The 16,395-nt window shown below is 40.4% G+C and overlaps 1 protein-coding gene and 1 long non-coding RNA gene across 2 annotated transcripts; both read right to left on the reverse strand.

Moving 5' to 3' along the window:
- Positions 1 to 11,223: 11,223 nt before the first annotated feature.
- On the reverse strand, positions 11,224 to 13,413 carry LOC109220868 (oligopeptide transporter 4-like). The gene is made up of 2 exons (XM_019385338.1): positions 13,070 to 13,413; positions 11,224 to 11,376 (listed from the first exon to the last, which is right to left on the reverse strand). The coding sequence occupies exons 1-2, from the start codon at positions 13,307 to 13,309 to the stop codon at positions 11,347 to 11,349; spliced, it is 270 nt and encodes an 89-aa protein (XP_019240883.1). The 5' UTR covers positions 13,310 to 13,413; the 3' UTR covers positions 11,224 to 11,346.
- Positions 13,414 to 14,115: 702 nt separating this feature from the next.
- Positions 14,116 to 14,995, reverse strand: LOC109220866. The gene is made up of 3 exons (XR_002067157.1): positions 14,911 to 14,995; positions 14,647 to 14,784; positions 14,116 to 14,375 (listed from the first exon to the last, which is right to left on the reverse strand). It is a non-coding gene; the product is annotated as an uncharacterized LOC109220866 (long non-coding RNA).
- Positions 14,996 to 16,395: the final 1,400 nt, after the last annotated feature.

Consider the following 16,395-nt stretch of genomic DNA (forward strand, 5'->3'; position numbering starts at 1 on the left):
CTTACCTCGAATGCTCCAAACTCAACTCAATCCTCTAGTATAGCTTTACCCCTCGAATTCACCACCAAACCGCTCGAATCTAATCACAAATTACTTGAAGGTATTAACAATGCTACTTGAATCAATTTGAATGCATGAAAATGAATTTCCCAAAGTTTGTTCAAAAATTCCCCAAAATGCCCTCGGGCCCACGTGGTCAAAACCCGAGGTTCGAACAAAACCCGATTACCCATTCCCCCATGAATTCAGATATATAAGTTATTTTGGAATCGGACCTCAAATTGAGGTCCAAAACCCCCAAATTTAGGAGCCCTAGTTCTACCCTAAATTCCCAAATTCCCCTATTAAAATCCTTGTTTTGAAGTTGAAATTATGTTTAAGGATGTTAAGGAGTATAGAAAATCAGTTAGAAATCACTTACAAATCATTTTGAAGAAGTAGAATCGTTTGGAAAATCGCCTCTTATGTTTTGGGTTTTGAAAAAGTTAAAAATGACTGAAAATCCCGACTTTATATACTGTACTGAAGACCCAGCGCGGACCGCACACAAATGCCCCGCGGCCGCGCCGAGGAAAGAGTGGGGAAACCACTCTCTGAACCTACCCAGCGCGGACCACACTGATTTGGTGCGCGGCCGCGCTGGTTGAATGAAATCCCAAGGCCCCTCTCTGAATCTTCCAGCGCGGACCGTGCTGATATGGCACGCGGTCGCGCTGGTCGAATTGGGAGTCATTGACCCTCTGAACCCAGCCACGCGGACCGCGCAAAAGTGCACCGCGGCCGCCCGGCTGCCAGCACGGACCGCGCGGAAATGACCGCGGCCGCGCTGGGGGCCTGCAACACCTGGACCTGCAACACCTGATACTTTTAAGCCTAAGACCTCCCGGGACCTACTCAAAACTCACCCGAGCCCTTGGGGCTCCAAACCGAACATACATAAAATCTCAAAAACATACTCCGGACTCATTCGTGCGATCAAATCGCCCAATTAACATCATGAATCATCAATTTGGATCTCAATACCCATGAATTTCTCTCCAATTCCCATAAAACATTAAGTTAAGCTTTTCTATCTCAAAACACGTCAAATGACGTCCAAATCTAACCAAACTTTACAGCAATAGCTTAAATCATATTTAAGACTTGTGCCGGGAGTCGGAACCAAAATACGAGCCCAACAGCACAGTCTTCTAAACAACTAAGACCTTCCAAAGTTTAACTTCCCAAGTCCCAAAATTTCCTACGGACCCTCCGCGACTGTCGAATCACGAGTCCGGGTCTGTTTGTCCAAAACGTTGACCAAAGTCAAACTTAATCAATTCAAAACATCAAATTTATTATCTTTCTCACAAATTCACATTTAAACTTTCCGGCTACGCGCCCGGACTGTGCACACAAGTCGAGGCAACCCCCAAGTAAGGTTTTTACGGTATCGAAAGTACAAGGCGAGTGGGATATACGGTGATGACCCCTTTGGGTCATCACACGTAGATGCGGTAGGGAAGCCGCATCTGCGAGGCCACAAATGCGGTAGAATAGTCGCAGGTGCGTAAAGGGGAGGCCTTGGTGCTTCCGCAGAAGCGGACAAGTAACCGCAGAAGCGGGGTCCGCATATGCGGACAGGGGACCGCAGAACCGGTCGTTGTTTTAATGAAGATCCGCAGAAGCGGAATTATAACCACAGAAGCGGTAGCCGTAAATGCGGTAAAGGAACCGCAGATGCGAAAATCACTGTTCTCAGAAGGGTTTTAAAGCTTATTTTGTTCCGCGAGCTTAATCCAATTCCACCTTTTTTGATCGACCTTGAGAGCTCTTGGACGGAATTTGAAGGGGATTTCGACTAGGTGTTATTGGAGGTGAGTTCCTTGGCCTAAATACATGAATTAATGGTAGAATTTTCATTGAAATTTATGGAAATTCATCAAAAGAGGGTAAAGCTAGGGCTTGGGAATTTGAGGGGTCAAATAGACTCCGATTTTGGTAATTTTGATATGTATAGACTCGTGGCGAGATAAGGAATCCGGTGATGTTAACTTTCTGATTTTTCGAGAAGTGGGCCCGGAGCTCGGGTTTTGTCAACTTCGTGAATTTCGATGTTTTTCGAGTCTTTTCGATTGAGTTATATTCCCTTAGCCTATTGTAACGTATTCGTTGTGGTTTTGGCCAGATTCGACGCGCGAGGAGGTTGATTTGCAAGGCAAGGGCATAGCGAGCTAGGACTTTGGCCGGCTTGAGGTGAGTAATGGTTATAAACGATGTCCTGAGGGTTTGAAACCCCAGATTTGCACAACGTAGTGCTATGTTGAGGTGAGACACACGCTGCATGTCGAGCGTGGGGTCCATTACTGCTGGGGATTTGGACTTGGCCCATCCCGATTGATGATTCTACTGTATTTTTGACGGAGGCTTAATTAATATCATTATAGTTTGGGCTAGTAGCCATGTTTGGGGCCTTGTGCCGACCTGTAGAACCCGTAGGGGCATTTGTACTGATTGACCTCACTTTACTTGTTAAAAATCACACCCTCAGTCATGTTTCTAACTGTTTAATAAAATATGAACTGGCTTTGAAATGGCTAAACCAAAATGAGAGTAATATGAGGGCTAGAATCCCTATCTTATCTTAGTATGCCCGATGGGCGAAGTTTATATTGACTGAGAGGGGTTGAGAACCCAATAGTGAGGATGACTGATATATTATATGGATCGGGCTGCACGCCGCAGCAGTATACTTATATGGATCGGGCTGCACGCCGCAACATTATATTATGTGGATCGGGCTGCACGCCGCAGCAGTATAGCGCTTGGGCTGTAGGAGCCCCTCCGGAGTCTGCACACCCCGAGTGAGCGCAGTCGACTATTATTATTGGATCGGGCTGCACGCCGCAGCTGTATATATATATTATGGATCGGGTTGCACGCCGCAGCAGTATATTTATACGGATCGGGCTGTGCGCTGCAGCGGTGTTCTATGATTTCGGTTATTGTGCGAAATAAATGAGTTGGGTACTGGCTTAAAGGATTTTTCCTGGCTTCTTCATTTAGTTGCTGTTTAAATGTTCTTACTGCTTGATATAGAACTGCTTAGTGCTCTTTACGAGATTTCTTTCCGTCATTCATTATTTATTGCTATTACTCACTGAGTCGGAGTACTCACATTACTCCCTGCACCATGTGTGCAGATACAGGTATTCCGGAGGCGTAGATTGAGCTGTCTCTGCTGTTCAGATCTCACCGGAGTCATCGAGGTAGCTGCATGGCGTCCGCAGACCCGATTTCTCCCTCTATCCTTTTTACTTTCAGTATTTTAGACTATCTTTTGTTTAGGCTGTTTCTCAGACTTGTATTAGAGGCTCTTGACTCGTGACACCGGATCGGTGGGCTTGTAATGATGTTATTACGTTCTTTCCGCGCATTGTATCCACTGTTTCAGACTTGTGTTTTATGTTAATTTGGTATTTGAACCCTGTTAATTGGTAACGAACTCTATGTGAGGGATTGAGAGTGTTAAAATGGTCGGGCTTGCCTAGCATTTTGTTGGGCGCCATCACGACCGGAGTTGGGATCGTGACAGATAGACATTCACTCTAATTACAATTCTATTCATAACATATTTAAGAAAACAAAACCCATGGGGGCCCATTATAGTTTAACTAAGAACATCTGGAAAGTCCTAATTTCACCCTTCCAAGTTCCAACCTGAGGACTTTTTTTTTTTTTTTTTTTTTGGTAGTGAAGATACTCAAGTCAGTTACTATCATGTAGTCTAACCAAGGTTTTCATATTAATTCCACGTTAGAAATTTGATAAGGACGTCTCTGGAGAGTACACAAAGTGATATTCCCATAAGGTGTATGCTTTTATTTTTGTAATATTAGTCAAATCTCTTTATAACAAGCTCGTTTATTTATTAATTTATTATTACGATGAAGTGTGGTTATAGAAGATATTCATTATAACATCAAGAAAAGTTGGTTTCACACAAAATTTGACTGTTAAAGTGAAGTGTTAATATATAAGATAACTGTTATAAAAAAAAGTTTGATTGTATTGAAATGAAATTTCATTTTATAAGAAATAATAAGACTTGGAAGGCATTTCAAGTTGAAGTGTGAGGCTGAATCCAATAGGAACTCACAAAAATAGTCAATTTAAAAAAGAATAAACTCTTTCAAAATTTGGAATTTGTTCAATTTTAAAATTTCTTTTTTACCTTTAACTAGTTGATTTATAACCACAAAAGTATCTATAGATCGTTTTAGATTACAAGTGTCAAAAGTTTCTCATTTTTGTGAGATGAACTTGAATTGATTTAACTTAGGTCCAGAAACAATACTGTGCAGAATCAATAGGCTATTAAGCTTTGGCGCTTATCGAAATAAACAGGTCAATTCAAAGTAAGGCTACGTACAATAGATCCTTGTGATTCGATCATTCCCCGGATCCCGCGCATAACTGGAACTTAGTGCACCGGGCTGCCCTTTTTTATCATTGCTTCCTTCTCTTTCGGTGGCGAAGTCTATTCGTCAAAATCTTACTACAGTAGTAATATTATTTTAGGCAAGAGTATTAAAGTTTATTTAGTTTGTTATTTAGCGGATTTATTCCATAAGCAGATCAATTTTAGTGCTGTTTTATCATGAATTTATTAAGGTTTTCAATCAATCAAAATATGTCCCTATTATATGCAGGTGCACATATTTCCATGTTAAGTGGAGTACTTATAAAAATCACTAAAAGTTACTAACAGCAAAAAAGAATCTAATTAACTTTATGACATGCAGTTCAAGAGGGTTGGGGTCGTTTTCTAGAAACCATTATAGGGAACTAACTACCTCCTTCTTCTTAACTAAAAAAATGTACAGTTACAAGAAAACTTATTGACGTATAAGTTCTAACAAGTAAATTTGTTATGTGGTGTAATAATCGCCACCTAGGCCTTCTCTAAAGGATATACATTGAAGACTAGAAAGCAAGAAGCTTTTTGTGAATATTATGACAGCTTACCAAACAGTAATTAATTAGGTCTGTATCTAATACGAAAATACAAAGAAAATAAAAAGTTTTCTCAGTGCATATTTTGGTCAGCTTTTTCTATTTATCCAAAAGCATGTCACTTGTCCATTTGTTACGTCCCTGTTAGCTAACCTCCTAGCCCTGACCTACCGCTCAGAAGCGAATTTAAGATTTAAATTTTATGAATTTAACTTTAACCTCTAAAATTTTAGTATTGAACTCATTATATTTTTAAAGTTATGGGTTTATATTTACTATTTGTTCCTATTTTAAATAATTTTTACATATAAATTTATGTTCCGCGTTGAAAGTACCGGATTCAGTTGAACCCGGCACCGCTACACTGGATCCGCCACTGCTCCCACCCACCAGGAAGTAGGCAGAATGAGAAAACTGTGAGCGTTACTGTGTTAAACCAAAATCAGGAGAAAAAAAAACTGTTAGGAAAAATAAAGAAACTGGAAAAACAGAAGAGTTTAAGAAATATTCCGAGTCCACAATTTTCTTGTGTGTCCTTAAGGAATTTTAACCCCCTCACACGTTGCCAAGGTAATGGATTAANATTCCAGTTAGGGAGAGGCCCTTTGCAGTTGAGGTCCAGGCTTTGGCCAATCGGATGGTGAGATTAGATATTTCAGAGCCTAGTCGGGTGTTGGCTTGTGTGGTTTCTCGGTCTTCCTTGTATGATCGCATCAGAGAGCGCCAGTATGATGATCCGCATTTGCTTGTCCTTAAGGACCGGGTTCAGCATGATGATGCCAGGGATGTGACCATTGATGATGATGGCGTGTTGAGGATGCAAGGCCAGATTTGTGTGCCCAATGTGGATGGGCTTCGAGAGTTGATATTGGAGGAGGCCCATAGCTCGCGGTATTCCATTCATCCGGGTGCCGCGAAGATGTATCAGGATTTGAGGAAACACTATTGGTGGAGGAGGATGAAAAAGGATATAGTAGGGTATGTAGCTCGGTGTCTCAACTGTCAGCAGGTAATGTACGAGCATCAGAGGTCGGGTGGTGTACTTCAGCGGATGATTATTCCAGAGTGGAAGTGGGAGAGGATTACTATGGATTTTGTGAGTGGTGTCCCTCGGACTTTGAAGAAGTTTGATTCAATTTGGGTGATTGTGGATCGGCTGACCAAGTCCGCGCACTTCATTCCAGTATGTACTACCTATTCTTCGGAGCGGCTAGCAGGGATCTTTATCCGGGAGATTGTCCGATTGCATGGGGTTCCAGTGTCCATTATCTCTGATAGGGGTACTCAGTTCACTTCTCAGTTCTGGAGGACTTTTCAGCGGGAGTTGGGTACACAGGTGGATTTGAGCACAGCGTTTCATCCTCAGACGGACGGGCAGTCCGAGCGTACTATTCAGATATTGGAGGACATGTTGCGTGCCTGTGTTATTGATTTTGAGGTTCTTGGGATGAGTTTTTGCCGCTTGCAGAGTTTGCCTACAACAACAGCTATCATTGAGCATTCAGATGGCTCCGTATGAGGCATTGTATGGGAGGCGGTGTAGGTCTCCGGTGGGATGGTTCGAGCCCGGCGAGGCTAGGTTATTAGGGACAGAGATGGTCCAGGATGCCTTAGAGAAGGTGAAGCTGATTCAGGAGAGGCTTCGTACAGCACAGTCGCGTCAGAAGAGTTATGCGGACCGGAAGGTTCGGGATGTGTCATATATGGTGGGTGAGAAGGTCTTGCTGAAGGTTTCGCCCATGAAGGGTGTTATGCGGTTTGGGAAGAAAGGGAAGTTGATTCCGCAGTTCATTGGACCTTTTGAGGTACTTAGGAGGATTGGGGAGGTGGCTTATGAGCTTGCCTTGCCACCCAGCTTGTCGGGCGTGCATCCGGTATTTCATGTTTCTATGCTCCGGAAGTATGTTGGGGACCCATCTCATGTATTGGATTTCAGCACTGTTCAGTTGGATGATGATTTGACCTATGATGTGGAGCCAGTGGCTTCTTTGGGTCGTCAGGTTCGAAAGTTGAGATCAAAGGATATAGCTTCAGTAAAAGTGCAATGGAGAGGTCGGCCCGTGGAGGAGGCTACTTGGGAGACCGAGCGAGAGATGCGGAGCAGATATCCTCAGTTGTTTGAGACTTCAGGTATGTTTCTTGACTCGCTCGAGGACGAGCGTTTGTTTTGGTTGGGGAGGATGTGACGAACCGGCTCGTCGTCATGTGAGTTACCGCCCCGTTTTCCCCATTTTCTGCTTCCTTATGTTTTACTATAAGAGTCTTGAGTGAATGAGTCGATTTGGATTAATTTTGGATGGAAATGAGACACAAAGTCTCTTTAAGGAAGGTTTGCCTTGGAAAAGTCAACCAAATGTTGACTTATGAGTTAGAGGGCTCGGATGTGATTTCCGGTGATTTGGTTAGCTTCAGGGGATGATTTGTGACTTAGGAGCGTGATCGGAATTGGTTTCGGAGGTCCGGTGTAGAATTAGGCTTGAATTGGCGAAGTTAGTATTTTGGCGAATTCCGGTTGTTAGGTGAGATTTTGATCCGAGGATCGGAATGGGATTCCGAGAGTTGCTGTAGCTTCGTTAGGAGATTTTGGATATGTGTGCAAAATTTCAGATCATTCGGAGGTGTTTTGGTAGGGTTTTTGATCAAATGCGTAATTCGGAAGTTTTGGAAGAACTTAGGCTTGAATCCGATGTAATTTGAGGGTTTTGGTGTTAATTGTGGTATTTTGATGATTGGAGCAAGTCTGAATGATGTTTTAAGATGGATTGGCACTTTTGGTTGAGGTCCCGGGGGCCTCGGGGTGATTTCGGATAGCCATCGGGATGAAATTTGGACTTATCAGATTGCTGGTATGCCTGGTTTCTGGTATTTCTGCATCTGCGGAAAAGGAACCGCAGATGCGGTTGCGCAGGTGCGGAAGAAAGATCGTAGGTGCGGTCATTGGCCTGGATGGAAGGATCCGTAGATGCGGTAGGGAAGCCGCATCTGCGAGGCCGCAGATGCGGTAAAATAGTCGCAGGTGCGTAAAGGTGAGGCCTTGGTGCTTCCGCAGAAGCGGACAAGTAACCGCAGAAGCGGGGTCCGCATATGCGGACAGAGGACCGCAGAAGCGGTCGTTGGTTTAATGAAGATCCACAGAAGCGGAATTATAACCGCAGAAGCGGTAGCCGCAAATGCGGTAAAGGAACCGCAGATGCGAAAATCACTGTTCTCAGAAGGGTTTTAAAGCTTATTTTGTTTCGCGAGCTTAAGTCCATTTCCACCTTTTTTGATCGACCTTGAGAGCTCTTGGACGGAATTTGAAGGGGATTTCGACTAGGTGTGATTGGAGGTGAGTTCCTTGACCTAAATACATGAATTAATGGTAGAATTTGCATTGAAATTTGTGGAAATTCATCAAAAGAGGGTAAAGCTAGGGCTTGGGAATTTGATATTTCAAAGTGGAATTTGAGGGGTCAAATGGACTCCGATTTTGGTAATTTTGATATGTATAGACTCGTGGCGAGATAAGGAATTCGGTGATGTTAATTTTCTGATTTTTCGAGAAGTGGGCCCGAGGCTCGGGTTTTGTCAACTTCGTGAATTTCGAGTCTTTTTGATTGGGTTATATTCCCTTAGCCTATTGTAACGTATTCGTTGTGGTTTTGGCCAGATTCGACGCGCGAGGAGGTTGATTTGCGATGCAAGGGCATAGCGAGCTAGGACTTTGGCCGGCTTGAGGTGAGTAATGGTTATAAACGATGTCCTGAGGGTTTGAAATCCCGGATTTGCACAATGTAGTGCTATGTTGAGGTGAGACACACGCTGCATGTCGAGCGTGGGGTCCATTACTGCTGGGGATTTGGACTTGGTCATCCCGATTGATGATTCTACTGTATTTTTGACGGAGGCTTAATTAATATCATTATAGTTTGGGCTAGTAGCCATGTTTGGGGCCTTGTGCCGACCTGTAGAACCCGTAGGGGCATTTGTACTGATTGACCTCACTTTACTTGTTAAAAATCACACCCTCAGTCATGTTTCTAACTGTTTAATAAATATGAACTGGCTTTGAAATGGCTAAACCAAAATGAGAGTAATATGAGGGCTGAAATCCCTATCTTATCTTAGTATGCCCGAGGGGCGAAGTTTATATTGACTGAGAGGGGTTGAGAACCCAATAGTGAGGATGACTGATATATTATGTGGATCGGGCTGCACGCCGCAGCAGTATACTTATATGGATTGGGCTGCACGCCGCAGCAGTATACTTATATGGATCGGGCTGCACGCCGCAGCAGTATATTATGTGGACCGGGCTGCACGCCGCAGCAGTATAGCGCTTGGGCTGTAGGAGCCCCTTCGGAGTCTGCACACCCCCAGTGAGCGCAGTCGACTATTATTATTGGATCGGGCTGCACGCCGCAGCAGTATATATATATATTATGGATCGGGCTGCACGCCGCAGCAGTATATCTATACGGATCGGGCTGCACGCCGCAACGGTATACTATGATTTCGGTTATTGTGAAATAAATGAGTTGAGTACTGGCTTAAAGGATTTTTCCTAGCTTCTTCATTTAGTTGTTGTTTAAATGTTCTTACTGCTTGATATAGAACTGCTTAGTGCTCTTTACGAGATTTCTTTCCGTCAGTCATTATTTATTGCTATTACTCACTGAGTCGGAGTACTCATATTACTCCCTGCACTATGTGTGCAGATACAGGTATTCCGGAGGTGTAGATTGAGCTGTCTTTGCTGTTCAGATCTCACCGGAGTCATCGAGGTAGCTGCATGGCGTCCGCAGACCCGATTTCTCCGTCTATCCTCTTTACTTTCAGTATTTTAGACTATCTTTTGTTTAGGCTATTTCTCAGACTTGTATTAGAGGCTCTTGACTCGTGACACCGGATCTTTGGACTTGTAGTGATGTTATTACGTTCTTTCCGCGCATTGTATCCACTGTTTCAGACTTGTGTTTTATGTTAATTTGGTATTTGAACCCTGTTAATTCGTAACGAACTCTATGTGAGGGATTGAGAGTGCTGAAATGGTCGGGCTTGCCTAGCATTGTGTTGTGCGCCATCACGACCGGGGTTGGGGTCGTGATACATGTCCTTAACTTTTGAACTTAACTTCAGCACTTCAGGACTACATGTCCTTAACTTTTCAACTTGTAACTGTAAGTTCAGGACCAAGTGTCCTTAACATTTGAGCTTGTTAGTCTAGTTCAGGACCTATTGTCCTTAACTTTTGGGCTTCTTACCCTAAGTTCAGGACCTATTGTCCTTAACTTTTGAGCTTGTTAGTCTAAGTTCAGGACTTCAGGACCTATTGTCCTTAACTTTTGAAATTGTAAGTGTAAGTTCAGGACCTATTGTCCTTAACTTTTGGGCTTCTTAGCCTAAGTTCAGGACCTATTGTCCTTAACTTTTGAGCTTGTTAGTCTAAGTTCAGGACTTCAGGACCTATTGTCCTTAACTTTTGAACTTGTAACTGTAAGTTCAGGACCTATTGTCCTTAACTTTTGAGCTTGATAGTCTAAGTTCAGGACCAAGTGTCTTTAACTTTTGAACTTGTAACTCTAAGTTCAGGATCACTAGTTTATTATTATTTTCCAGATCCATTCACAGGTGCACTTCATCAACCAATTCAACTAGCACAACTACGCAAAAGAATTTAAGAGACGCCATCCATGGTAGTCGTATTTAATTTTTTTGGATGACGAAATGCATCAATAAGCAGTGGAATATTTAGGAGTATAATTTTTAACAACTTGACACTAAAACTTAAATTAAATAAATCCTTGCTGCAACTTCGAAGTGACATTAGAAGAGTTGACTTCAAGAAATTGTTCCAACAAAGTTTATCCATAGTTTAAGGAATGCAAAATTCCTCACACAAATGAGAAATCAAAACAACAGATGCAAGTATAAAGATTTGCAAAGGCAAAAACGAGGCAGCAAAAATAATGTAGAAAAAAGGGTAACACAGTCTTTTTATATTAATTTTAATAGACTACTGGTTACTATTGTTAAGCATTAAAAATACTGGATAAAAAGTAAATACCACTTTAAAAAGTGGCTACCCCACACGATTTTTACAATGGAGAACAAAACTTCAGCTGCTATGCTTAAGTTCAACAATTACAAACAAAAAACTTCAGCACACGTGGTTCAACACACTTGCTACTTCAGGCCCGTCTACTAGAATGCTGAAGTTTTGCGTGATTGCCTTTGCTACTTCAGCCCCGTATGCTGAAGTTACGCGAAAAAGTGGGTACGCTTGCAATTTTTTTTGCAAAACGAGCACAAGTTAAAATGTAACCCAAAAAGCGAGTATAGACGCAAATGCCCCCTCAACTACGTATTTCCTTAAAAGCCCAGCCCAACCGTATCCCAAACCTGCCAAATTCCACAATTACGTTATCTGAAAAATCTAGTAGAGGAAGAAGAAAGCCAAGTCATGCTTTAGACACTTGTATGTAGGGCTGAGCATAATTTGGTAAATACCGAATTATCGTACCGAAATTGAAAATGTTGGTATTTTGGTATACGGTCTTTTGGTATTTGGTTTAATTTTTAAAAAAATGGTATTAGGTATGGTATTTGGTATTTTAAGATAAAATACCGAAGTTCTGATGACGTACCGAAATATATATTATATTACACAAAACACATATTATCAATTATAACATAAATATAGAAAATCTAAAATTTTACTTTCCTTTATTCTCAAAGTTGATCAATTAACTCTAAACAAGTAACAAGACATTTCTAATAATCAAATATTCTTTTATGTACTATTTTCTCTGTTTGGGTCGATATTTGATAGTTTTGGACAAATTTTTTGTCAACAAACATTTTCAGTTTTGTATTTTGAGTACTTTAATTAAGAATATTAGAGTGTATGGCTTTATGCACTAGTTAGTATTCAAACCGAATAAACCGAAACCGAAAGGAGAAAAATTGAATCATACCGAATTAAATTAGCTACGGTATTGGTATAGGATTTTGAGAAACCGAGTACCGAAAATACCGAACCGAAATGTCTAAACAGTGTACGGTACCGACAGACGAATACCCCTACTCGTATGTACTAAATAATAATAACAATAATAATAGTATTAAATAATAATAATAGAAATAGTAATTAAATAATAATAATAATAATATAAGTATATTATTACATTTTGATGAACTTTATAAAGTATTATTACTAGTACTTATCATGGTGCTATTAAAAAGGAGGTTTGACCTCTTTTAATAAAATAACAAAAAAGTATTATCATAGGAATAACGATACAAGAAAGTATGGAGAATTTTACTAGAGGTCTCAAATTAGACTGGATAAAATTGTAATTTATAAAGATAGGAATCTAGCATAATCTGAAATTCATTTAACAGAAATGAGTACAGTTTCTAAGCCAGTAATCTACACTTATTTCCTCTTGAATAACTGATTATAGTAAGTGTAAATTAGTAACTCGAGAAAAAAAAAGTACAAATAATCTGTTACAATTGCTAAGAGTATATTAACCACGTGATAGAATGTTTACACTATCAGTTAGCCAAAATGTTACTCCACTATACTATATTTGATCATACTCTACGAGATAAAACCAATCAGCATCTAATTACGTTATGTTCAATAATATTTCATTGTATGCATCTCAAAACCAGAAAAGACAATTAAACATGCCATTGCCTCCTCAACAAAGTTCATTTTAGCTGTCATGCGCTAAATTGCCTAGTATTAAATTTTCGTATTTTTATGAAGGGAGCTTGGAGCAACTGTAAAGTTATTTATGTGTGTGACGTATATATAGGTCACGAGTTCGAGCCGTGTAATCAGCCACTGATGCTTGCATTATGGTGGACTACCTACATTACACCCCTTGGGGTGCGGCCTTTTCCCAGACCCTGCATAAATCGTCCACGAGTCTGCCCTTTTTTAATTTTTCATATTTTTATATTCTTCTTCTTTCTTCTAATTTTTACCTTTGGTTTTCCATTTTCACAGCAGCCAAATCAAACAGAATGCAGAGGATGAAATTAAAGTATACAATACGGAATGAAATTAAGAAAAATATAAAACCTGTGTAGTAATGATGAGAAGCCAACTAGCACCAAAAGAAATGCTCCTGCCATAAAAAGCCTTAATAATATTAACAATTCCAACAGCATAAGCAGACCCATTTTGAAAAGAGATGCCAGCATTTGCAAAAATAGTGATAACCACATGCTCCTTCATGTTAAATGGACCCGGGTTAAGTGAGAACTCTCTTGACCCGAACCCGAGGATCCGAAACTTGGTTGTGGTTAATACAGCTTCCATGAACCGTCCAATGGGGAGAGTAGCTACTTGAACTGTGACTTGGGTAATAATGAGTGGTTCTTTTCTGAAAGAGAAGAATTGATTGAGAAAAGAAAGGAGTATTGAGATATGTTTAGATAGATAAGCATTTTGTTATGTTTAGTTAGTTAAGTTAATTGTAATAGCTGAGTCAGCAACTTTACTCTTACTTCTTTTACTTGCAGCTACAATATTTGTACATATATACACACATTGTAATAGAGGAAAATAATGAGAGACACATTTTACAATTTCATTTCATCTGCTCTCCTTCCATATATTTTTCCCTTCCTTGGAATATTCTAGAATCACCATTTAAGCTCTTGTACGAGCTTCATCCTCCGTTCAATGTAGCAATCTCCATATTGTATCAGAGCTGGCTGAATACGTTCGCCTGACACTATAAAAAAATGCTGAATTTGCTACCAATTTGCGGGGTTTTTTTGATAGACCGCCGTTATCATATAGCGGCGGGTATTTGACGGCGGTATAACCTCCGCAATTTGGTAGTTTGGGTGTCACTGATTAAAAAAATAGCGGAGGTCTAAAACCCCCGCAAGCGTTTTATTTAACCTCCTCAAATTTTATAACACAATATTATTATTAGGTTAAATAGCGGCAGTTACAACCTCCGCTATTCATTGAAATTATTTTTTTTGTTTTCCTGCAATGTTACTCCATAACTGTTCCAATTTCAATTATATTAGTATAAATTGCTTACTGGAATCAAGTAACATCAATATATTAATAAACCACAAAATACATTAAAGTAAATTATCATTTGTCTCAAAAATTTGCTTTAAACACAACTACTCCAACCATTAAACACAAAACATCAATATTATAATTAGTCTTAAAACTAACTTTAAACAGAACATTCACTCCAACCATTATGGACAAAAGATCTACTATGACCATTCAATCGAGTACGATACTTAATTATCTAATACATTTGCAAGCAACTTCAATGGTTGTCGTTAGGATTACTTCCACCGGATGATCTTCTTATATCCATGGGTGAAATAGATCCGCTAGCCGCATCACTTGGCTACAAAACAATCAAAATAATATATAATTAACAATAAGTACCTCAATAATATCCTAACTAATAATCACTTAGCACTGCAATGCGCTGCTAGTGAAGCACCAGCAAGACCTAGTGCTAGTGATGTTGCAAAGGGACTCTTTTGTGAGATCAAATTTTTTTGTGATACTTTTACGGTTTAGGACAGAGAAACTACAAAAGGAACGAGCAACGTTTAACATTCTTGACATTCAAGCCATAAGTTTACATATCAGCAGCTTGTTCATATGATTACCAAGTGAATCGATCCACATCGTAATTGCTCCAATTAGCACAACATACAATAGCAACCATAGTGAAATCAGAATCTCCAATTATACATGGTATGACATTTTCAAATCTTGTTTTACCAAATCATCATCAAAATAAGCACCTGCAACAGACATATTAGACCTTAAACTATTAATGTTGACACCAACATGATTATCATTAATATCTCCAAACACAAAATCTTGTACTGTATCAAATTCAACAGCAAATATATGATTAGAGAAATTACCAACATCAGTTGCATTGAGTAAACCTAAATACTGACTTGGAAGAGCTGTGCTTAAATCATTGAATTGAGAAATGGTAAAAGCAAGTCCATGTCCACCAAGTTTTGGATATTCAGGCACTATAGCAAGAGCAAAACATGTTGAAAAAGAAAAAGCAGTGCCTGTAGTTGAGTTCTTAAACTGAAAAGGTGAAGAATAGAAAGCATGACCCATAAATCTACTTGTTTCATTGGTTAATTGAATAAATCTATTTTGGCTTATTTCTGCAACTCCACTTAATGTCATAACATATATTAATTCCAACTTAAAAGCAGTGGAATTAATATATGTTATTGTAAGGACCCGACCGGTCGTTTTGAGCTTTTGCACCTTGATCGTCAGTTCTCGGGCATGACTTGCCCCGTGTTATGCATTATGACTAATGTAGATCATTGGTTTTGGATTTCAGGAAGAATTGGAATGAATTTGAAAGAACAGTTTCAGTTGAAAGCTTTGAATTGAAAGGTTTGACCGAGTTTCCTTAAGGAGTTGCCTTTCCGCAGATGCAAGCTTGGAGCCGCATCTGCGATGCCGCAGATGCGGCGTGTGGACCGCAGAAGCGGATAAGGGCCATCGGGTGTTCCGCAAAAGCGGGCAGGTGTCCGCAGATGCGGTGTCCGCAGAAGCGGATTTAGACCGCAAAAGCGATCCTGAGCGCAATAGTATATTTCCGCAGAAGCGGAGGAAATACCACAGAAGCGGTAACCGCATATGCGGTACAGTGATCGCAGATGCGAAAAGGGCTGGACAGAAAGGGTTTTAAAGGTTCATTTTGTTCCGCGAGCTAAGGCATTTTTCCACCATTTTTAGCAAACTTAAGAGCTTTTGGACGGGAATTGAAGGTGATTTCGACTGGGTGTGATTGGAGGTGAGTTCTATGACCTAAATACATGATTTAATGGTAGAATTAACATAGAAATTTATGGAAATTCATCAAAAAGGGGAAAAGCTAGGGCTTGGAATTTGATATTTTAAAGTGGGATTTGATGGGTCATTTGGGCTCGGATTTGGGAGTTTTGGTATGTATAGACTCGTGGCGAGATAAGGAATCCGATGATGTTAAATTTTCTGATTTTCGAGAAGTGGGCCCGGGGCTCGGGTTTTGCAAATTTCGTGAATTTCGATATTTTTCGAGTCTTTTCGATTGGGTTATGTTCCCTTAGCCTATTGTAACATATTCGTTGTGGTTTTGATCAGATTCGACGCGCGAGGAGGTCGATTTGCGAGGCAAGGGCATAGCGAGCTAGGATTTTGGCCGGCTTGAGGTGAGTAATGATTGTAAATGATATCCTGAGGGTTTGAAACCCCGGATTTGCACACCCTAGTGCTATATTGAGGTGACTTGCACGCCGGATAGCGAGTGTGGGGTAGAGCACCGTTGGGGATTGTGACTTGGTCCGTCCCGATTGATGATTTTATCGCGTATTTGACTGAAACTTATTTGTTAT

The sequence above is a fragment of the Nicotiana attenuata genome, unplaced genomic scaffold, assembly GCF_001879085.1.
Source record: "Nicotiana attenuata strain UT unplaced genomic scaffold, NIATTr2, whole genome shotgun sequence".
In the NCBI taxonomy this organism is placed as follows: Eukaryota; Viridiplantae; Streptophyta; class Magnoliopsida; order Solanales; family Solanaceae; genus Nicotiana; species Nicotiana attenuata.